General features: G+C 39.2%; 2 protein-coding genes across 3 annotated transcripts; both read right to left on the reverse strand.

Annotated features, from left to right (window-relative positions):
- Window positions 1-17,213: 17,213 nt before the first annotated feature.
- On the reverse strand, window positions 17,214-20,734 carry lrrc69 (leucine rich repeat containing 69). Of its 2 annotated transcripts, none has more exons than XM_067501343.1 (9): window positions 20,440-20,734; window positions 20,228-20,354; window positions 20,075-20,147; window positions 19,733-19,928; window positions 19,330-19,401; window positions 19,135-19,236; window positions 18,833-19,012; window positions 18,542-18,668; window positions 17,214-17,557 (listed from the first exon to the last, which is right to left on the reverse strand). In XM_067501343.1, the coding sequence occupies exons 1-8, from the start codon at window positions 20,611-20,613 to the stop codon at window positions 18,561-18,563; spliced, it is 1,032 nt and encodes a 343-aa protein (XP_067357444.1). In that variant the 5' UTR covers window positions 20,614-20,734; the 3' UTR covers window positions 17,214-17,557; window positions 18,542-18,560. The 2 variants fall into 2 exon arrangements, with proteins under 2 accessions (XP_067357444.1, XP_067357434.1); XM_067501333.1 differs by having other exon boundaries at window positions 17,214-18,210.
- A 207-nt stretch (window positions 20,735-20,941) lies between these two features.
- otud6b (OTU deubiquitinase 6B) lies at window positions 20,942-24,051 on the reverse strand. Its single transcript, XM_067501356.1, has 8 exons — window positions 23,747-24,051; window positions 23,198-23,340; window positions 22,936-23,031; window positions 22,486-22,686; window positions 22,195-22,315; window positions 21,994-22,055; window positions 21,806-21,912; window positions 20,942-21,592 (listed from the first exon to the last, which is right to left on the reverse strand). Exons 1-8 carry the CDS (start codon window positions 23,820-23,822, stop codon window positions 21,508-21,510), a joined length of 891 nt encoding a protein of 296 aa, XP_067357457.1. The 5' UTR covers window positions 23,823-24,051; the 3' UTR covers window positions 20,942-21,507.
- Between the last annotated feature and the right edge of the window lie 757 nt (window positions 24,052-24,808).

Raw genomic sequence — 24,808 nt, forward strand, 5'->3', positions numbered from 1 at the left:
GACTTGACACTCATGTTCTTCCATCACAGCACCAGTAGCAACACTATTCAGATAAACACCAGCAAAAAAGTACTTGGACTGAAAGATTTGCAGTACAAAGTCAATTTGTGGAGTTTAACTAAAGCTCATGTATGTCCTTATGGCCTAGAGGCATTATCCACTACAGAAACTACAAGTTTTGGACCCAGTGTCTTCAAAGGTAGGATGAAGTGTGGTAAATAAAGAATAATGTTGTTTCTTTAAAAAAAAAATAGACTGAATACAAAATATTGTTATTATAGTTCTTCACTACACTTCCTGATGTGTGTGTGTTGAATACAATTAGAAGTGAAAAATCACTTGAACCTGAGGTATTACTTCTCCGATATGCTTCCTGTTTTCATTCTTTAGCCTTCACTGTTACAGGACGTTCATCTTATATTGTAGTGTTTTTAGAATATTGTAATGGCTTGTTCACCCTTCAACACAAATGTTAAATGGCAATCAAAGATGTGGAATATATAGATGGGAAATATGAGAATTGTGTCTACTGACATAAAAAAAGTATGCCTCAGAAACATAATTCCACGCTTTATACACAGGTTATTCTTAAGTTATTCAGGCTAAGCCTTTGGCTATAAATCAGGCTAAGCCTTTGCAGTAATCAGTGATATTGTGAAAATAATTGTGGACTTGAAAATTACTCCTTACCTCTGTTTTATATCTCCTTTAATTTTCTGCCACTGACTACCTGTTTCTCTCATCTTCTCTCCAATGCATTGCCCACAGCATCTGCTGCAACATATGCAGGGTCTATAAAAAGTACTCATACCCCTTTGAAGTTTTCACCTACAATTTTCACCATTCTTCTTTGTAAGACTGCTCCAACTCTTTCTGATTGCGTGGAGATTGTAAGTTACCAGCCCTTTTCAAGTCCAGCCACAAATGCTAAATTGGATAGAGGTCTGTGATCTGACTCGGGCGCTCCAAAACATCAACACTTTGTTGCTTGCTTGAGGTCATTGTCTTCCAAGTCACAGTTCTCTAGCAGAATGCATCTGGTTTTCCATAAGGATTTCTCTACAGTTTGCTGGATTCATTTTAACTCTATCTTCACAAGCCTTCGATGCTCTGCAGCAGAGAAGCATCCCCACAGCATGATGCTGCCATCACCATGCTTCACAGTGTAAATGCTGTACTTGTGATGTGTCTAGTCAGATGGCCAAAAGCAACATTTTAATATGAACTCTTTTTGATTTGTCACTCTAGCGAAGAACCTGGCAGCATTTGTTGTACATACATCTCTTGTACCTCAGCTGTTAAGCTTGTATCTAATTCAGGGGAGTCAAAGATGTCTTGGTGGCCTCGCTCACTAGTCCTCTTTTTGCACAGTGACTCAGTTTTTGTGGAGAGCCTGTTCTGGGCTGTAGGCCTATTCTTATTTAATAATGGATTTAACTGTTCTCCAAAAGGCAATTCATTGAATTTTGTCTATCCGCTGATTTATGCTTTTCAGAAACCTTATTGCAGAGTTGCTTTATACTTTTTATTGGCAGTGTACAGCTTGAACTGAAGCCCACACAAAAAACATTATACAAACAACTTTTACACTTTATTTGAAAGATTTGCTGTTTTTTGAAACATGCTAACATGGCAAAAATATTTAAAACTAAATGATAAAGGGAATCACTTGCAGTTATTGTTGCACAGTATTTATTTCCTACTTGTAGGTACATTAAGTTGGGACAGTGCTGTGTTGACATCATGTGAGATAGACAATTTAAATTGTTGTAAAGTTGAATGAGTTTATATCCAGTTAATCTAGGTGTATTTACCTTGAGCAATGCACCTTGGCTTACATAGGAATTCATATTTGTTTAGTTTTTAGGCATTTCTGTATTATTAAGTGGTCAGAAAGGAGCCAGTAAACTTATATGTGTTAGGATGTCTTCAAATTTCATAACGCTTTCTGAGTGCATGTAAACTACTTTGATTTATACAGCATGAATTGATCTTAAAATATCATCACCATCTGCAAGTGGACTCCAATGAGTAGGCAGCTAGGAAAACTATTGATTGACTGAATTTGAGTGTGCATGACAATCTCAGGACAAGCGTTGGGGCTTTCAGTCATGTTTTAAAAAGGACAGCATGAAAATAGGAACGAGCTAAAATCAATTATCCTTCCATAAATATGTTACCTGGATGTGTATGATTATGTCATTAGTAACTTAATAATTACTAATGAACCATCCTAATCATTACCTACGCCATAAATAGTTAAAAATGCATAAACCTTATGCCTTAAAATGTTACTTAGAATGGTGACAGGACTTAACGAACTGTTAAAATAAAAGTTTTATATATTACAATGGAGCTGGTAAGATAAGTGCCTTTGATGGTGTTATTTATATGCTTCTCTGACACCAGAAGCATTAACCTCTCAACCAACCTCGGGTTTTTGCCTGACGAGATTGTGTTGGACCTCAAAGAGCTGGGATCATCTTCTCCCTTTTACAACAAATGACAGTGAAGCCATGAAGCAGCTCGGCAGCTCTGGAAGCTCTGCCTTTTTGTGACCCTATCCTCTTCCATCTTTATCTCTTAGCTGAACCCCTGTGGAGTTGATAAAGCTCAGGGATGAGTTGGAAAGCGGTGATATTCCTGCCACATTCTTCTACATAAAGTTCATTGTGACCATGGCTCTTTTCTTCTCCCCTCAATTCCCTCTCTCTCTTCCCCTGTCTTTTCTCACTCTCTCTTATCAACCAGACAGAAGCAGACAGCGACTTGAATTAAGCGCTGGTCGGGGGGGAGCTGCTTGGAGCCGATAACAATACAAAATGGATTTTCTCAAACAGAGAAAAACAGCTGTCTCCATTATTTGAATGCTTCACCTTTCCCCACTCCATTAATTGGCTCTTTGATCATAGGCAGAGGTGCACAGTGGCTGATAAGGAATAGGTTATTAGTAAAGTAGCCTGGAGGACGGAGTGGCAACCGGCCGTGCGGGGCTGCAGGAGATGAGATAAAGGCGTGGTAATGCCGGTGTGAGAGAGTGCTGGTGAGCGATAGGGTCGTGGCGTCTGGCCCTCCTGCTCCTGCTTGGCTCACAGGCAGCAGGAAAATAGAGCAGCAGCAGGACGAAGTGTGATATAGCAGCTAATGCAGGATTGTGATTCAGCTTGTGGGGGATAGAGCGTGGGATTTGATTCCATGACGGCTTGTTCCTTTAAGTAGTATCTCTCTCTTTCTCTCTCTCTCTCTCTCTCTCTCTCTCTCTCTCTCTCTCTCTCTCTCTCTCTCTCTCTCTCTCTCTCTCTCTCTCTCTCTCTCCTTTTCAGTCGTTCCCTCTCTTCTCACACTCTCTTAAAAAATCAAACTGTGTGACAAGAAATTTCCTCCTCTTTTCATATTGCCCTGATATGTGGTAAATGTTGGGCCTATGATAGCCCGTGAGGAGAAAAACTAGGAGGAGGGGGGAAATGACATTACCCCATCCAGGGCTTTTTAAAAGATGGGCGTCTCCTTTGATGTTGCACTGAGCTAAATTCACTGCATTAAATCTGATGGAATTTTCACTATAAGCCTGTTTATGTATTTTCTCACATCCATGGACAAGGGGCAATTTGCCACACTACTCAGTGGAGGAAAGGCATCTTCAAGAAGTCGCTATCTTGTAATCCTCTCTCTCTCTCTCTCTCTCTCTCTCTCTCTCTCTCTCTCTCTCTCTCTCACTCTCTCTTCAAGAAATAGTACCAGAGGGGACAAGAAGGGTATTTGTGTGTTGTAAAGCATAGTAAGAAAAGAGGGGAAGTGTTGATATTAAATTACCAAACACAAGGTTATCTAGTTCCTGCACATGGCAAGGCTGCCCTGAGCCAAGGGTAATCTGCTAATAGCGTTCACACCGAATGACATTATTAAGGAACTGGGCCCATGTGTCAGGCTTCTGTCTGTCTCTCTCTCTCTCTCTCTCTCTCTCTCTCTCTCTCTCACACACACACACACACACACGGAGTGAAGAGAGGAAAAGGAAAATAGCAAAAGAGACAGGGACAGAGTAGGAGAAGAAGAGTTAGGAAGACAGGGGTAAAGGATATGAGTCTGAAATGTTCTCTTTTTAAAAGTGGCATTTGTTAAAATGCCCTGCAAATATCAAAGTTCAAAATGATTTATGACTCAGTGAAAGCAAATGACAAAACACTGGTATGTAGAGAATTATGACCCACTGAACCACTTTGATCTAAGGAAGGTCATGTTGAATTATGTGTAGTTAGTTAGTTGGCCCAACAATATCATGCAGTAATTGATAAAAACCAGAAGCAGCTCGCAGAAACAAACTTGCAATTACACAACAAATGCAACTGTGATTTGTGAGGTTTGAGGTTAGAGGACACCCTAACTTCAAACCTCCATGTCACTTGTGTATTCGGCTGTAGCATATACAGGCCAAGGACAAAAGCCCATCAGTGTCAAGTAATGGCCTCCATACACTGCCCAGCAGGTGAGTGTTAAAAAAAATACACAACACCAATTTATGCCCCTGGGGGATAATGTAAACTCACCTAGAAGCAAAAGAAAGCAAAAGAAAACTCTCTCTTTTTCTTTACTGTCCACTTCCTTCATCCCTCTCTTTCTCCCTCCCATTCATCCGATCTCACCCAACGCCATGGAAGCAGCCTGTAATGCACCAAGCAGTAGCTCTGGCTAAAACAATCACAGTTGTTTTACACAAACAGAAATGCTCATTCAATAAACGATCTCATACATGCATGGTTTTTCAGTGTTGATAAACAAGACTTTGAATATAGCAGTGAATTCATATATATATATTCATATTTGGATGTTACACATGCAAGCAAGTTACTGTTGTTTGCCCTTTCTCACACAGGATTTAGAACATACTACTTTTTACTGATGTCAATGAAAATCATTCTCTGTGACAGTGAAACTGCAAATAACAAAAGAAACATTTGCAGACACTGCAAACATAAACCTTACACTTCCATTCTTGCCTAAAATGATCAGTCTGTACATACTATACAGAAGTAACCAAGGACTATTGACATTTCAAAGCCTTTTCTAACTGTACAGGATAAACAAGCTATTTGCCTTCAAGGACTGACAGACCATCAAATCATAAATAACCAGCACTGCATTTTCACAGTGACTAACCTCTCGGTAAGTAAATATTACTCTGACATTGACCTCATGAAGTTTTCACTCCTGAGTGTATTTGTGTATGTGTGTGTGTGTGTGTGTGTGTGTGTGTGTGTGTGTGTGTGTGTGTGTGTGTGTGTGTGAGTGTGTGTGTGTGTGTGTGTGTGTGTGTGTGTGTGTGTGTGTGTTTATGTGCCAAAATGAACATCTTGCTATAGGAACTCAGGAGGTCTTTCTGTATGCAGGCAGCCAGTAGAGAGTGGGTGATTGATGGCTAATGAGGGCTGAATGAGGAGTCGGGGCCAAACACACTGTACACACTGCGTACTGTGGATTTACCACATGATGGATGACACCCTCAGAAACAGTACTCACACACAGGTAGTCACACACACAATACTGTGCAATACACAATATTGTGTGGTGTCTATACAAGACAAAAGACATGTATATTGATATGGAAAAGTTTATTAAGAGTTTTGGTATTACTGTCATTTTTTATAAAACCCCAATTCCAAAAAGGTTGGGAAGATGTGTAAAATGTAAATAAAAACAAAATGCAATGATTTGCAAATGTCAGCAACACATATTTTATTCACAATAAAGCAGTGCCGGTCCAAGCTCAATAGAAATTTGGGAGGGTTGAGTCAGGAAGGGCATCAAGCGTAAAAACTGTCAAATCAACATTCGGACAATAATCCACTGTGATGACCCTGATCTCACGGGATAAGCCGAAAGGACAAAAAAAGAAAAAGAAAAAAAGAACAAAAGCAATATATCAGTTGTTGAAACTGAGAAATTTTACCATTTCATGGAAAATAGCTCATTTTGAATTTGATGGCAGCAACACATCTCAAAAAAGTTGGAAGAGGTTGATGTTTATCATTGTGTAGCATCTCCTCTTCTTTTAACAACTGTCTGTAAACGTCTGGGAAGTGAGGAGACCAGTTGCTGGAGTTTTAGCAGAGTATTGTTGTCCTATTCTTGTCTAATGCAAGATTCTAACTGCTCAACCATCTTGGGCCTTTGTGGTTGGAATTTTTGTTTTATGATGCGCCAGACTGCGGGCGGGCCAGATCAGCAACTGGACTTCTCTTGGGAAGCCAGGAGAAGAGTTGCGATGGATGCAGTATGTGTTTTAAAATTGTCTTGTGGAAATAAGCAAGGCCTTCCCTGAAGGCAAGGCTGCATAGGTTGCTCTAAAACCTCTATGTATTTTTCAGCATTGACAGTGTCTTTCCAGATGTGTAAGCCGCCCACACTATTGGCACTAATGCACCCCAGTAATATCAGAGATGTCTGTCATTGAACTATCTGCTGATAACAAGCTGGATGGTCCTTCTCTTCTTTAGTCCACAGGACACAGCGTCCATGGTTTCCAAAAAGAAATTCAAATTTTTATTCAGCTGACCACAGAACAGTTTTCCCATTTTGCCTCAGACTATTTTAAATGAGATTTGTGCCAGAGAACACGGTGGCATTTCTGGATCGCGTTCGCATGTGGCTTCTTCTTTGCATGATACAGCTTTAACTTACATTTGTGGATTTCACGGTGAACTGTGTTCACAGACAGTGATTTCTGTGTTCCTGAGCCCATACGGTGATGTCAAGTAGAAAATCATGCCTGTTTTTAATCCAGTGCTGCCTGAGGGTCCAAAGATCACATGCATCCAGTTTTGACCTTTGGCCTTGTCACTTGAACACAGAGTTTCCTCCTGATTCTCTGAATCTTTTGATAGTATTATAAATGGTGGGATCTTTGAAGTCTTCACAATTTTATATTGAGGAATATTTTTCTGAAATTGTTCCACAATTTTTGGAGCAGTTTGTTACAGATTGGTGACCCTCTGCATATCTTTACATTCGAGAGTTGTTCATTGCATTGCAATCATTGCATTTTGTTTTTATTTACGTTTTCACATCTTCCACACTTTTTTGCAATTGGGGTTGTATGTGAATCAGTGTGTCTCTAATATTTACCTGGTTGTACATTTAACTGTGACTGTCCAACCACTTGCATGGTAACTTTGGAGCACTCTCGTGTTGTCTTTTCTCTCACAAGCCATCCTGTTTCACTCAAATCCCAGTGAGCCAAATCACATCCAAAAACAGTTTACCATGACACACAGTGGGGCATTACACTCAATCAGTCATCCTGAACCCAACTGTTTCCTACTCAGTGCAGCCCTCCCATATCATTTATAATACCACATAGACTTCTCCTATGGACACCACATGAAGCCTCCTATAAACGTGGCACCATAAGGCTCATTCAGAGTTGTAGGGGGCTCGAGACTATCCCAGCTGCCATTCAGGGAGAGGTGGGGTACACCCTGGACAGCTCGCCAGTCTATCTCAGCGGCCAACACAGGGAGACAAACACAGAAAGACAACCATTCACACCTACAGGTACAGTAATTAAGAAACACCAATCAACCTAACATCCATGTCATTGGATTGTGGGAGAAAACCCACACAAGCATGGACAGAACATGCAAACTCTACACGAAAAGGATTAAAACCTGGAACATATAAATAATTAAAAATGTAGTGTGCTCATGAATAATGTATTTATGGTAATGGTCTTGCACTTATGTATTACTTTTTTACCTTACTGGAACCCAAAGTGCTTGACACCGCTTCTCATTCGCTAATTTGCACTCACAGTCACACACACTTGGTACCACATACTGAGGGGGGAGCTGCTATGCAGCTGGCCTACACTCACCCGGAGTAGCTAAGTTGGGGTTCAGTGTCTTGCTCAAGGACACTTTGACATGTGACAGGAGAAGCTTGGAATCAACAACCCTGGGATTAGTGAAGGACTGCTTTGCCTCCTGAGCCACAGTCACCCCTGTGTATATCTTCTACACATGTTTAACATTATGAGATTATTTTGTCAAGGGATAACACAAACTGGAGGAAATTTGTTCTAATGCTGCCACCTTTAAAATATAAATAAACTATTGTCAGTAGCATCTAGAAAATAATTAATAACCAGCATATGTTTTATTTTTCAGTTTGTGACCTCTCTTAATGTGTATTTTAATGTGATACATAAAGGATAGTGTGTTTCCCTGACAAAGTATGGATCAATCCATTTTTTATAATGCAATTTCCCCTAAGGGCACAAAAAAAAATATTAATTACATATTTTATATATTATTATTATTATTTCATATATTAAAGTAAATGACTGCTAAATGCCTGCAATTTATCTTTCACAAAAAGTCTTCAATAAGCAAAAACCTTTTTTTCTACCTGGGTCTTTTATATTATTTTTTTCTGTTAAGAAATACCATCCTTTCAAACTCAGTTAAATCTACTACTCACCAACTACAAATAAGTGCAGAGAATATTTTTTTTAATTAACAGTGACAAAGTGCTTGATGAAACTTAACTGACCACAACAGCATCACCATAGATTTACACTGCTATTTAGAAACACAAGGACTCAGAGTGCCCCAGAGGAAATTTATGGTTCATCCCAGAGCATCTTTCACACCCTCTGGTCCGACTTCCATCCTACCACTTCTGGTCCTCTATCTCCCCCATCACTCCTTACCCAGCACCCTCCCCATGGTTTCCCCAGCTGTTGTGCACCTGGCTGTTGGCCTAGGAAAAAGGATGTGAATGCATGCCTTCCATCTCTGTTTGTGTGTGTATGATATGTTTGTGTTGGGGGGGGACTGGGGGTTGCAGGTGCTTTAGGTTGGTGCTGCTTCCATGCACGTAATTGCCTGTATAGACCAGAAATTACACTTTATACTAAATACACTCAAGCTAAACTACCAACCGTGGGATTGGTGGATTTCTGCTTTATCTTCAAGCACGTTACTTTGTTATAAAAATTTCTCCAGCCTACTATGTTGCTTTCTATGTTTGCCCCAATTTTCATTAAAAACAACTTGTCATATTAATCTGTTGAAGAAAATTGAAGAAAGGATGAGAGATCCAATGTAATATTTATGGTGGACCACTTTGTGAGGTCGTCCCTGTGGACAGTATGAATATATGCAATGGTGGATGCAACGACAGAAACATGGCTGATGATGGCTGCCAAGCCATCATCTTGATTAAAAGCTATTTATTGGGGAACTGATTATTTGTGAAATAAATTTTACATTCTAAATGGCACATTTCTCTGGGTTTTGCAATGCAGATTGTCCCGAGATGTTTTGTTAAAATATACATGGGACTTAATTTGCTGTCCCATGGCATTCTAATTTGATTGGCGTGAGAGGGACAGAAGATGGATGAAGATTGTGCAGAATCCGTTGTCAGGGGACCATGAGAGGTAGCAACACTGTTCTATATCTGCGTGAAATCAGAAATGATCAGAAAATGGCGAATCCCATATGGATTCAAATCCAGACACAAACAACATGCTAATCAACAAACTGCAGACACAAACATATAGGCACATGTAGAATGAAGTAAGTAAGTCAGTGTCATGTGCCCATTTGACCAATTTTACAAGCCAACTGAAAAAATATATATACAGACTGAAATAGCTTGCAATGTGTATGCATTAACAATATTAAATCCTATATTTGATTATTAATATGTACTGTTAAAGTATAACTACATTCTAGTTATGAATAAATTAATAATTCCAGTATTTTTAAATTAAATTATATGAATAAATAAAATTTTATACCACTTTAGCACCTCCCATTATTTCCATAAACTTATGTGAAAATATAATGTAATGTAATGTAATAATATAATGACTATAATCCACTGCAAGCAATAGAGTAGGATATTTGTCTTATAGTAGGGAAGAGGCTAAAAGCTCTGTGAAGATGCAGGACACATTCTCTTTGGTGACTAATAAATCCATGGATCAATTAAATTTTAAGTCTAGTAAATATGTTCAGCACAACTTCTCACTAAGCTACATGAAGTGTTGTTAGCATTTCCAAGAAAATCTAAGTCTAACTGTATTTAGTTACAGCACATCAAAGATAAATGTGAATTGCTTTAGAAATTTGAAAGCTCACGATGACTTTTTACTGTAGAGCTAATAAGTCCATAATGTTTTGTTTTAGGTTTTGTTGTGTTGCATGAGGCAGCTTCTCTGGACAAATGACAGAAGCTGATGGAGTTTTCCCAGTTTATACAAAACAAATATTTAAAGCGTTGAATCTAACTTCAATTGCAAGGAAACAAATTAGAGTTAAAGAACGTCTTTATTATTAGCAACCAAAGACAAAGGCATGCCATATATAATATTCTGTTAAAATTAGATGAGGGGGTCATAAAAGTCGGATTTGTCAGATTTCTTCTGCTACTCTCTATCTCTGCTCATGCAGCTATAAATTGCTAAAAGTTGTTAGACTGCATTTCAACCTCCTTTTAATGGGACTTAAAATTCCCTGCCATTTCAAATAACTTTCTTTCTCTCTCAATTATATCATAATCTAATAATCAGTGTACATCTGTATCTCTACTTCAAGTGGTAAAAACTAGAAAATCAAAAAGATCCCATTAAATTCTGACGTCAATTTTTTACAGCAAGGTAGGGCTCCATCTGTGCTGAGCCCTCATACAGTACAGTAGCTAATGTCAGACCATCATAAAACTATTTCCTCCATCAGATCTTCCAATTCTGTGCTTCAGTTTCATCATCCTCCCCTGTAACATCTTGTATTTATCATTTCATGTTTACTTTGATTTATTTCTTTTCTGGCATCACCCTCATTCAAATGACATCCATTCCATTTATCAATCCGTCCTTTACTATTCTAACATCTTGGACCGCTTCATTGATGCCTTTCTGTCTCTCTCTCTCAGATCTACAATTAATGTTTGACCAAGCTGTTCCACACTGTATTATTCAGTGGTGTGTGTGTGCCATCGTCAGACATGTATGCCTCACATGATGCATTGACTCTGTTTAATTATAGAGATGCTGAATAAATATTTACAGATGGCTGATCACTCTTCTTTCAGCCAGGGCCACAAATGTGATTTATAAAGCATCAGTGGAAGCAGAAAATAATGGCTGTCATTGTTACTGTATAGGGTCGGGATATTATACATCCATGCATTATAATGAGTCTGAGAGGTCTTAGACACTGTAGCTATAGGTAACTTCTGACTTTGACTCTTGATGGAATTTGTTCTAATTTAAATTGGTTCTTGAGGTTGTATTGACCAGTAAAGTTACTGCAGTGGAGTTAACTTCAAAAGCCATTAGGTCTTTTCAGATATTGGGATTCTGCTACGGGGAAAATTGTAATTGGAATATATTAAAGTTTTTAAACTCCGCTTTAAAATAAGACCTGGTTTAAATTCTTTTTTTAACCCTTTTAATCTATTACTATTGTGACTATTTTTTTAAAATGATGTGAGTTTGTTAGTGAAATAAGAGTCGTTTTTTTAACTGTATATTCTGGACTGTTGCTCAATAGGCTTATTACAGGCAAGAGTTGCCTGTAAATTACATCAGGTCAGATTAAAAATGGGGTTACATTCAAAATACAATTCTATTAAATGAAGCATCAAAGAAACAAACGAGTAGTGCACCAATATTGGGGGGGAGTTAGACAATAATATTAAACATGACCTAATTAAAGCCAAAAGGAATTTCGAATTCATGCTTTATACAGCATATGATGGTTAGACCATTAATGGTAATAGACCAGCATTTTAAATCGGGCACTCCAATTTCCTCTCACATTCTAAAGACGTACATGTTAGGCTAACTGGTAACTCTAAATTGCCCATAGGTGTGATGTAGACTGGTGACATATCCAGTGTGTATCCCACCTCTCACCCCCCCCATGACAGCTGGGATAGGACCCAGTCCCCCTAAACAGGATATGGGTTACAGATAATTGATGGACGGATGTATGGAAAGTATCTGGCGTCCAGCTTTATAGGTAACATTTCTGCCAGCTCTGAGCTAAACTAATGTGTGCATGAGTTATACCTCGGCGGCTGGGAGGCAAGTACAGTAAAAACGCTTTTAGCATTTAACTTCAGAACTCACTGTATGGCTGCAATGTTTCCTAATCCTCTACTTTTTACTGCATGAGTCGCTCTGTGTGCGTGCGAGTGCACATGACGTATGTGTGAGAAAGTCCACTTGCATGAGTAACTGTGTGTTCTTGTATGTGTTGATGTACTAGCCTGTCTGCTGGTGCTCCACAGCCATCTGGTATCTGGTCAGTATAGTGAGCCTCTGGAGGGCACCTGGCCAGCAGCTTGCTCACCTGGCTCTTTTAGCCCCTGCCAACCACCACACCTGGGCTGGCTAGCAGACAGGGAAGGGGAACAGCTTGCACAGAGCTCTCAAAAAAAAAGTCACTGAAGCATGACACAATCATGTGATACAGGATAGATCTACTGTTTAATGTATAGAATTACAAAATAGATAAGATATAATATACAAAAGGTGGATGTGATTTTATTTTAGTACTTCACCATAGAAGGTGTTAATTTTCAGATACTAGTAACCACAATACTTCATAAAGAGATTCTCAAATTACTCACAAAAGATTCCACAATGAATAAGGTTGCCTTCTACTGCATCTGTCCCAACAGTTTGTGCCAGTCTGTGCCAACTCATTCATTTAGCATGCGATGGCACTTCCTTCCTGCAGGTTGTAGTTGTCCTCTGCTATCAATTACACTCTCCTCTCCCGGCAAGAAAGATGCTCTTTGTCCCCTGCCTCACACACAAACACAAATGGGTGCACAAACTGTGGTCGCAGAGGGACAGGCACCTGCAGAGTGTTTGTCACCTCGTCTGTTGGCATCTGTGACCGCACAGCATTGTGGGAGAGACGGCCATCTGTTGTCGGCAAGGTTGGATTGGAAGGGGGCAAGCGGGCGCGGTGCATCATGCTGCTCTTTTCTGTTGGTTGGAGCTGTGTGAAGTGTTATGGTGCTGTTTTTGTTGTTTTCAGTGCTATAGGCTGAAAATAATACAGCAACGGGAGAAACTTTTGAATTTGGTAACCTACAATCTCAATTGAGAAGTTATTACTACAACTATGATGTTAAAAGCAATTGTAGGTTTTCTTGAGGGTAAGAAATTCAACAAATCCAAAACTACATGCAAACACGTGCTTTTTCTCAAATTGAACTCTCCTAATTATCTTGAAATGTTTTCCAGCCATCACAGCAAAACAGCGTTTGATTGACATGACAGTGGTTGCAAAGTTTCTTCAATTATCCTGGCAAGGTTACGACTGCTGACTCTTGATTCCCAGCAGGTCCTTGTCATGCAGAACACAGAAATACTAAACTCTCTTCTCCTACTTGCTGTAACCTATGTATTTAAAACCTGCTGAGATTGCACATAGAAGGGCGTTAGAACCAGTAAAAATGACCTTGCTACCCTCAGTTTCATTTTTAGTAGCTCAACCATGGTAGACCAAACAACAACAACACTGAATGTGATCAAACTTTGTTATCAATGAACATGGCAGTATTATCTTCTAAAAATCAGTTTATTGTCATTGTGAAGATTTTCTTTAGCTGATATAACCATTTAGCTGTAGATGTTCAAATGTACATCCAAAGAAAAGTATAGACATGCATATTTATACATATACACTCTTAAATATGTAGGTATGCATGCAGAGCAGCTGTGTCCACATTGTTGTGTTGAGGAAATTAATTCGTCATGTCTCTTTGCAAAACCAGGTGTGCTTGAAATGGCATTAGCTTGGTGGTTCAAATTTACTGGAGGCAACAAATGTACCATTTTTTCCAGCAGAAATGACAGAATCTCATAACTAAAGCGTATTCTGTGCACTGCATCTACAACAAAGGTAAATATAAAATAAATTATCATTCTATTTTCAGTTATGTCACTGCTAAATTGTTGGGTGTTTGAAGAAAATATGTGCTTTGCATAAAATGAAGCATTAATAAACATGGGACTTCAGGGAATGTGTTTCTATTTAGAAAAACTGCTGGAGAATAAAGACTACAGAACAAAAGCAGCATTGGAAAATATTACATAAAGGACTGAATAGTCAGACTGAAGTAACAAAGACATTAACCCACATATTCCTGAAGGACATTTGTGTGTGCAGGACGTTCCTTTGACTGGTTGCTTGGGTTGTGGGTCTGCTCATCCAGCCGGCCTGCACATCACAGACAGATGTTCAGCCAGCCAAGCCTGCAGTGCCACAGGCACTGTGTGTTCTAGAAAAATGCGCGGACCAGATGCTGCTACCTGGTGTCCCACCCGCCTGCTGCACCAGTATACTGGGCATGCTCCAATGGCCATCACATGACCTCAAACTGGGTTTTCAGATTGTGTGCCGTCAATCATATTGATGATAGAGTAGAGTGGAGCTGGCACTGAAAGATTTCGTAGGGTCAACTCAGCAGTTCGCCACTGTGTGTCTGACAGACTGAATTCATATGTCAGATTATTCTGAATAATGAATCAAATATAATATATCAAAACAATGAAACAAGAAAGGAATATTATACATTACACAACTATTTTTGGAAAACACCAGCAGCAAAACACATTAAAATACCACATGGCATCCTACTGAGTCAAGTATCTGAAGTAACATCAAAAGATCTAATGCAGACGCTACATCTCTTTCAGAATCATTTTCCCTCCAGTTTTGTTCCCCAAATAAATAGTCACTCTCCTCCAAACAAACAGAAACACACATTTTTATGTCTCTCTCCTCGCCGCTGTTATTACTAAAATGGAGGAAACTTTCGAAGAGATTCTAAGACACTCAAGATTAAAGATTTATTTTTTTCTTTTGAAGTTCCAGCGGTGTTTCGCCTTATTTCTTCAACAAATGCAGCGTGATAATGGTGTTTTTGCATTGTGGTTGGTGCTGACCTAGAACTGCCAGAGAGAGGGTTGCTGGCCTGATGGCTAGGCTCTTGTCTCAGAACCCCTAATGAGGAATGTCTCAGTAATGGCATCTCTTCCTTGTATTCTCAAAGGACACACAGTTTACTTGCCTGTATCCAGAGTGTTATTTATATATTGTGATGTAAAAAAACAGGAAAGATTAGGAGGAAGCTGGGTTATTACACTGGTACATCTGGGTGGCTTTGTTTTGTAGCATCTTTTTATCGTCTACTGCACTACAAGTCAAGCTTGTCTTTATTATTTCTTCTCGGCTTCTAATCTATATCAAGGAAGCTCTTTTGTTGAATTTGTGCTGAATTTGATAAAGAGACAGCGCTGCTATTGTCCTGTACATCAGGTGTCTTTCCGATCCCTTTTCAATTGAAATGCATAAATGAGTTCAAGAAAATATTCATCTTTTCCAATACCTGGCTGGACTTATTACATTTAATAGTCACACAATGCTCTAATCTGATGCTTAGATTTCAACTAGGCTTTAAATTTCAATAATAGCTCATTGTGCTTGCTTTTACTAGCTGCTCTATCTCTTAGGTTCATCAAGCATATCCTAGTGTGCTGTACATCAGTGCATCTCTTTCCACATCTGTTCAAGAGCCAGCGGAGAATCATACTGCCCCCTACTGCCGACAATCTTTATTAACACAACAGAATTGATTGTGCGGCCATCAAGCAGACAATACCCTGATACTCTGCCAGTGGCTCGATACCAAGATCTGTCATGGGCAGCGATGCACGACAATAGATTCCACTGATTGGAGTGGTGCACACTCCTGGCTATGACATTGGCCTACCGCTCATTATTGAATGGCTGTTTTTTTCTCTCTCCAGTCACAAGGCCCCTAATTCAGCAATCAATGCTACTCATTTTAATAGCACCTCTGTCGTTGGCCCGAGGAGAGACGAGGAGAAATCTGGGTGAAGCAGTGTCAAATCATTGTTTTGAGGTGAAGACTGCAATCATGGCTTTGATAGATCTAATCACGGTACAGTGTTGCAGTAGCGATATCATGCTGGAAGTGTTTGTTACGGAAACCACTTGCAAATACCTGTTTAAGCATATTATACAGTAAACCTTAAAACTGTGGGTTCAATTACAACCCCAGATGATGCACATAAAGTAAAATACAGACACCTAGACAGATTAAAAGATATCAAAAAGTACAGAGCCAATGATGTATTTGATCTTAAGTTGCAAATGCTCATATTTTGTCATATCCATTACAATAAAAACTTGCAACCTGCAACCTACACTCTCTTGTTAGACAACATATCACTTGGCTTTTTTAGCCCTAAGAAACAATATGAACTACAGGAGCCATGGGCTTCTCCAAAGACATCCCCAGTAAAAGTGCTCTAAATGATGAGACTGGCTAAAAACACCCTAACAAACGACACAAGACTCCAAAAAGCGTTTAAATAAAGGAGGTATGTAATGAACCCCATGTGCCTTCTCCCAATATATCAACCTGAGTGAATTTGCCAACATGTCTTTCTTTACCTTGAAGCATAGTAAATGAGAATTTATGCGCCCACTACTTTATCATTCTTTATCTTTATCCCTCCCCATGAGGTAGCCATGCCATGTGAGACAGAAATTTTACACCAAAGGCAATATCCCCCTGCAATAATTATATCAGAGCGAGAGAATGGCTCATTAACATATGCTAGGCATGTCAGGAATTTACAAGCGCCTTTTGTAAATGCCTCTCGTCACTATGCTGCTCCCATCCGTAAGGTGTCTCCTTTGAGGATGCAACTTCCTCATTTCCATAGACGTCAATCAAGCTGTGCGGGGTTTTTTAGAAACACTCAAAAACACAGCGCTCACTGAATATAGCAATCATAAGGGACAACTCAGTGATATGGAAAAAGTGTGTCTGCACACATGTGGGGGTGTGACTATGTGTTTTGTGAAATGACATGATGAAAACAAAGCGGTGGGGGCAAAATTATCCTGATGATGTGCTTTCAATGCAGGGTGAGTGGAGGGAGGGTGTTTGCTATTTCCGCAGTGTGTTAAAAAAGCATGTGTGTGAATACATGTAGAAAGCTCGACAACAGACAACAGACACCAGACTGACTAACAGACAGGTCCCGAGGTCACTATGCTGGTGGCGCTGCTGCTTCAGGACCCAGAATCTGGTGGAGGTGTTGATAGACTAAATGTTCAGATATGTTACAGAAGCTGGACACATTATGTGATTTCAGTTTTTTCTTTAATCAACATTAATTGAATTCAGTCCAACATAACCTATATTATAGAGGACAAATGCATAAAAGTCAAGTGATCCTATATCCAAAGAGAGACTGGTGTGGTGTTACACTCCCACATATTAGCTGATGTGGCCAAATGCCCTAATACTACCTAAGCAAAAGTAAATCAGAAATACAAATACCGCCTATTCACTTTTTTGTGCTGTAAATAATTATTTAACTTTTAAAGAATACGTGAACATAAACAAAAAACATTTTTTAAAGAATATGGATCCATTAGCCAGGCGTGAAAAAGTGACCCAACAAAGGCAAAACGGGGGTTTGACAGAAAACCTAGAAAAGTGAATGGAGAAAGACAGAAAAGTCATTTTTTTGTTTGAACAAGGAGCTTCAGCAAATGTCAGTGCAATGACTGAAGACCCAATGTCCATTTCCATCACTGACTGCTCTCTCTATCTCTCTCTTTCTTTCTCATTCGTTGTCATTGCTTTTTCCCTTTAAGTGCACTTTCGCCCACACCACTTGGAAATTGATTGAAACAAAATGTCACAATTATGCCCTGTAGCTCGCCGCTTCAATTATTCATCAATTAGGGGCTAGGCTCCTTTTTTTCTCTCCTCTGAGCTGATTTTTCATTCAGTTTGCTCGAGATGTATGGCTCCCCTGCTGTTAACCAGTCCAAAGTCATTAGTTTCTGGGTTTGCAATTAAACCTGATGCATTATGCATGAGGCTCCGACTCAGTAGACACACGCAGCAGCGGCCGCAGCAGCTAGCGAATGAGCTAGCAAGCTCTGGAGGTGTGGATGGGAAATTAATTTGCTAGAAATGAAGTTCTCTCTTTCTCCCCACCTCTCTCTCTCTCTGTATCTAATCTCTTGTCTGGCAGGTTGGAACAGATGCCACTGAGTGGAGATGGAGATAGAGATTGGGAAGCGATGGAGTCTAGTGCAGCTTCATCAGCACTGACAAGGGAGCAGGATCCCACTAGATTTACCCAGCCAAAAAATGTGAAGATGAAATGCTTTAGTAAATAGTCTGTGCTGTATTAATATAATGTTGAGGATTGATTTAGGCTTTATTGGTTATATACTTGCATTGAAAAATCCTGTTTAAATAAAAAAGCAGATGTGAAAAATGTGGGTTTGCACACACAATATTTCCTGTAAATAATGTTTGTGCATGTATCAGTGTCACAATGAAAAGGCCACGCTGAATGGACAAAATACAGTGTTCATTTGCTGCCACCTAGTGTCAGCTATCATCTCTGAGATTTTAAAAGAACAAAATACTGTATTGATTGAAAGTGTGGATGTACCTTTTTAATGGACTCATATTTATCTTGTAGCCACACCATAGTAAGAATGTCCGTGCGTACTGAAGCACTTGTGTGAACAAAGAAGGGCACGCACTGGGATTCTTCCTGAACTCCTCATTTTCATGTCCTGTAACAAATATAAACATGATAAAGGACTTGTGATTATATAAACATATATTCATTCAGGTGTAGTGAACTTTTACTTATGCAATCATATGCCTCAACATGCAAGACAATCACTTAACACAGTACCATAATGCAATGAGAGAAAGACAAAAACATTTACACAACCTTCCTGAGACTGACAAAATGCACACACTCCAGCCAGGTGGTGAGGAAGGGGCTCGAGCACAGTGCACAACAGCTCCCACTGGCCAACAGGGCAGAAAGGTACGGGTAGTGTGAAAGCATTTTGTGGACTAGAGAGGAACTGTTCCTGTCCTCCCACAACACAAATCTGGCAACCAGTTCCTAGGAAACACACAAAAACAATGGTACTAAACAAACCCAAACACTTGAAGTGAAGTATCGTACATAGTGGATAATTATCATGATAAGTGTGGTTCAGTCTCCTCCACTTCAAATACTGTTACCTTTAATGAGAGCACCTCCACATTCTGCACCGGTTGTATCGGCTCACAGCGCACAAATCTGTTGCCTTCACAGTAGAGCTCCTTCAGGGGCAGCAGATGAAACTAGAGCATCAGACAAAGCAGAAAGTGAGGTTTATTTCCACAGTTGTTAGGATTCTCTGCACCATGGCAGGCTCAAATCAGATCATACTGTACCTCCACAGGGAACATTGACAACTCGTTCCCAGCCACATCCACAACCTGGAGTTTTGCCAGTGCCCTAATTCCCTTGATGAAATGTAGAGCAAGTGTTAGTTATGAAGTCATGCTACTGTATCATATAATGAAAGGGTCCAGATCAAGCTGGCTATAATAACATATCCAAACATTGTTTACTACAATATCTCAATTAATTATGAATGCTATTTCTGTTTGTTTCAGATAAGTGTCATGACTTGATATATGAAACTTGATGACTTTCTTCGATGTTTTCCAATTCAAATATTATTCAAATTCTGCAGTGAACTGAGAAATCCACAGCAACACCAAAGACAACAGCTTTGTTTTTCAAGATCACCTGAGAACAGGTGCATTTCTTGAGAAGCCAAGCCTTACCCACCTCTGGTAGGCTGGTCAGCTTGTTTCTGGCTACATGGAGCTTGGTTAAGTCCTTACACTGGTACATCTGCTTGGGCAGAAAAGACAGCCTGTTGGACGTCATGTTTATCTCAGACAATTTTGTGAGATGACCCAACTCTGCAGGGACTTTCTCCAGTTTATTGTCCAGCACACTGAGGTATACAAGTTTCTTCAAGCTGAAATGTTTTTATTGCAGAAATTCATTATTAATTCCTTCATCATTTTGTCAGGTAAAAGAGATGCTTATTAGCCTTACAAGTACAAACATGTTTCTTGAGTACCAATTATTACAGGCATGAAGAGGCATCTGGGATAAATGTACCTTCTAATCTCTGGTGGAAGTATTTGAATCTGGTTGTGGTTCAAATTGAGCAAAACAAGATTTTGTAAGCCACCTGTAAGCAATATAGTACATTTACCTTTTTGATTTTTAACAAATTAGGTGTTAATTATAGGCAGAAGAGTGAGAACCTACCTATCACCTCAGGTGGCATTACTGTAATTTGGTTGCTGAACAGATATAGTTTTTTCAATGACTCCAGATGGCCCAAAACAGCAGGAACCTCCTTTAGGGCATTATTTCCCAAATTCAGCTCTGCCAGCTTCCAGCCATAGCAAAAGAAAAAGGATTTAATGTGAGCAAAACGCTTAGTTTTTTTTCTAATTAGCACAAGCTGGAAAACTCACGTGCTGTAGAGAAAGCAGCTCGACCGGCAGAGAGGTGATGGAATTGTTGTTTAACAGGAGAACCGAGAGGTTTGTTAATCTGGAAACACACTTAGGAATATCTCTTACTTTCTTTGAGCTTAAATTTAAAGAAGTTGACCCACCATATAAAGCTCTAACCACGGACTCTGCCATTTGCTAAACCTAGTTGCCTTCAAGTTTCCATGGGGATGAGATGCTTTCTGTGAATGAAAATTTCCTTTTAGGCATTGGTGACTCCTTGTGGTAACAGCTAAGTAATGCAAGACGGTTCTATTTACATTCAGTTTGATGGAAATGTTGACTACTGAAACATTTCCATCAAAATTAAAAATATGACTAAAAATGCAAGGTAATAAATGTGTGATCAGCTTCTCAGTACATGTGTACACTTTAACAAAGACAGACATGACACAGATGAATAAACTGTACAACAGTATGGCATCTTCATTTGAACCTGAGAAATGAAAGGAGACAGCAGCACTAGTTTTTTTTCCCAACTTTCTTTCGGTATATGGATATTTGTAAACCAATTTTAATTTGAGAATGTATGGATGTGTGCACCTTCTAATGATCATCACATAGAGCAAAACACATCACTGGAATAAAACGAATACAATTAATACTCAAATTGAGCACTGACATAACTCATCAGTATTGAGCGTGTAACATTAATGTGATTTACAGTTTCAGCAAATGAGTCCATTCCACACACTCAGTACTCTGTTGACATTTGGTTCAATGACATCTATGATGAACAGCTCTTACATCCACTCCAGGCCAGGTAGACCTGCTTTAAAACTATGTGGGAAAATTACGCGTTACACCACTGCTCCTCAACATGGGCTGTAGAAGTACCACTGGGAGTCACCGGGTTAGACCAAGAGTGTCCAATATAAAATCATTAACACATTAATTCCCTTATTAGTCTATTTCTTCGTTAGCATTAACCATCCTACAAATACATGTGGATTAAGGGGCCATTGGTGTGAGTGGTTCACTCTCCGCATAAACAAACTAGTTAAAGTCACACCAACAGTGAGATATTTCTCAGCTGTCCTCTACATTGCAAGGGTCTTTCAGCCGCTCCACAGAATTGTAGTGTTCTCCTAGTCCATAGGCATGATGCATATAGCTGTAAACAATTAGAAAATAAAATCATAGTCAAGGGCAATGGTATAAAACTATGGTTTGCTATGTAATAGCCCTAAACCGCTTACAATATGTCCCTCATGACAAAGTACAATATATGTTTGTATCAACTATTGTTAATCTACCCAATTTTATTAATACACATGTTTTACTAATTTGCTGTATACCTATATCCAAGAAAATATACACAACATACACTAGGGTGATAGGGTCACCATCAAATTCGTCCCCAATTTTTATAGTTGGAGAGTCGGCCTGGATCACTTCTATTGGCAAATGGAGAACTTTGGTAAGGGCTCTGAGCTGTTAAAAGACAAAAGTATTTACTGTAATATACAAGAAGCAACTACATAATGTAGCTGTGACAAAACGTAAACAACTCACCTCCAGTTGCCCACCCCAAGCTGCTGTGTGCTCCACATCACTGCAGTATTTCTCAAACTCATCTGGAAACCAATACACACACAAAAACTTCTATGAAAACTGTGCATTGACAAAATTACCATTTCTGGTATCCAATATATACCAGAAACAAATTGTTCACGAATTGTTTCTGAAAACTAAAAACAAACAAAACAGTGTTACCTGTTGTGTACATGTCCCCAGTTTGGGGATTGGTGAGGAAAGGCAGGAAATCATCAGTGTGATTTCGCATATGGTCAGCAGTGCTAAACCTTAGTTCTTTTACACTCATGGTTATTCCGGGCTAGAATAAAGCAGAACGATACATGTACTCTTCGTATACAAACCATGTTGCAAGTTTGTCGCAGCACAACTACAGCAATTCTACATAGTGCAGTAGCATGGAGTGTAGATACAATACATTTGCTTATCACATATCTAGTTAAGTATTCAAATACATTGAATAATTGGTACCTTTGAGCGTTGTGCCAGCTGATCTTCTATGGCACGGTACATACAGTGGCCATCAGAAGAGATCTCCTTGATCTGAAGCTGTTGCTGGGAAAGTTTCTGAGCTAGCTTCAAACCCTCCTGGTGCCTCATGCCCTGTAGATTCTGCACCTCTGCCTCAGCTATCCTGCTCTCCCTCTCCCTCTCCTGGGCAGCTTTCTTGTCCTGGAGAAAGATCATTTAAATGTCATTTATTTCTACAGTAAATAAGACATAAAAAGCACAAGCAAAGCAAACACAGTTGATGGATGGAGCAACAAATTATAAATGAGTTACGGATATGATGAGAGTTCGAGTAAGTAGGTATATAAGTTTATGAGTATGAAGTGTGATTGTCATGTATTGACATGGTCACGTGTGTAGTCATAGTGTGCAGGGAAACTGCATTATATTTAAGAAGGAACTGTATCTCACTCGTCTCTTCTGGGCCTTGGTTACTCGCTGTTTGACTTCTTCTAGTTCTCCACCCTCCACCTGTAAGGTCTCAACTCCTTTTATCACCTCTTCCACCTTGGAAAATACAGTGACAAAGGCTTTGCATATGTTGCTAATTCAACTTTATCTAATAATCACACTCTGTGTACAACATATATTGACACCAAAGTTGGACAACGGCATTCTGTCAGGAACCGGTTCAAGGCTATGATCCTTCAATCACCTAGCTGCAGGCTTTTACCTCCGTGTTAGTTGTGAGTTTTCTGGATTCCTCCTCATGTTTCTGGTTGAGGTCAGCCTCCAGTTTGGTAATCTCCTCGGTCAACTGTTTCCTTCTTTTCTTATCATTTTTTGGGACAGCATTTTTCATGCTCTGTATTTTAGCTGAAAATAAAGCACAAGTGCTAACCGTCTGATAGCATAATAACAAAGTGTAACCCTAGTCTGTGTTGTCACATATGACATTTACTACTGGTTGATGTTGAATATGTCTACATCAGCTAAGTATTAAAATTACTATTCACAGAGATCTGTGTGGTAGCAGTGTTCTGCCTTCTCTGATTCTTTGTGTTAACTTTAAAACACACAAAAGACAAATGGACTAGTAAATACCTGGTACCTACACTATTATAATAGTACTGGGTTCTATAACTTGCTCTATTACTCCTGTTGCTACTATTATTGCTTTTTGGTACAGTGTGATAAATTCCAATAGTTTAAATCGCACGAGAATTGCCAACAATGGTTTGAATAAAAAGTTATATTGAAGAAACCAGATGACGCTAAATACCTTGCAGATCCTTCTTTTCCTTGCGGTGCTGTTTTGCCAACAGCTCCTCGGGTGTCTCCACTGCCCCCTCCTCCATGACAGGATGCTACAGCTCACTAGTTTTTTTAATGTGAGTCTTTGCCATATACATGAAACTGGAAAAATATTTTGTCATAAACTTAAAAAATATGGCGCATTATCATCACGAGATAAAAACATACACTTCGCCACAAACAAAACGTGCTGATATCATGGGCTGATATGGCCTTTTCCGGAAGAGACGAGCGCAGGGCCGGGCGCTCTTCTTCTTCTTCTTCTTCTTCTCTTCTTCTTCTGGCTAAACTCCGAGACTGATTACGCTTTTTCGCCGCCCATCGGCTTCTTACTGTACTGCAGTTCTGTCTTGTTACAGTGACGTCGATCAGCTACAACATTAACGGTAATGTTTTTTCTAAACCCTTATTTGTATAGACCTCACTTTACATGTCAGTTTCATTGTTTTTGAGGCACACAGAGAATAGATTTGTCGATTGACTTTATACTGTGGCTCGAGAGCTTGGTGCCCATGTTTCTACTATTTTCCAACATATTGTACTGCACAATGACTAACTCAATTACTGAATAAAATAACTCAGGTTGAAAATAATTGTTGCTTGCAGTCTCTATATATTCTTAATTTTTCAGTTATTTGAAAGACATAAAAGGAAAGCAATTCGTTTCAAGAGACCTTTATGATAAAAAAAATTGCCATAATACAGAGTATATAGCAACTTAAAACTATATTTCAACACTGAGTACCTTTTAGAAGAGAGAAGCAACAGGGTGGGGTCTATCAGATGTCTACTAGATATTCTACATCATCAAATCTAATAATAATAATAATCAGATAAAGAAAATAATAAGAAGAAAAATAAGATAATATAATTAATATTGATCTCCGTTGTAGACACGTTACACAGAATGATAGCTGCAATGTTGTCTAAATATAGACACAAATGTATGATTGCAGACAAAGCAGACGCATAAACTGTGTAAAAGGTGTGAAAAAATATAAGATGATTCTCTTACATAAACAAGTGCCAT

Source organism: Channa argus, chromosome 1 (assembly GCF_033026475.1).
Source record: "Channa argus isolate prfri chromosome 1, Channa argus male v1.0, whole genome shotgun sequence".
In the NCBI taxonomy this organism is placed as follows: Eukaryota; Metazoa; Chordata; class Actinopteri; order Anabantiformes; family Channidae; genus Channa; species Channa argus.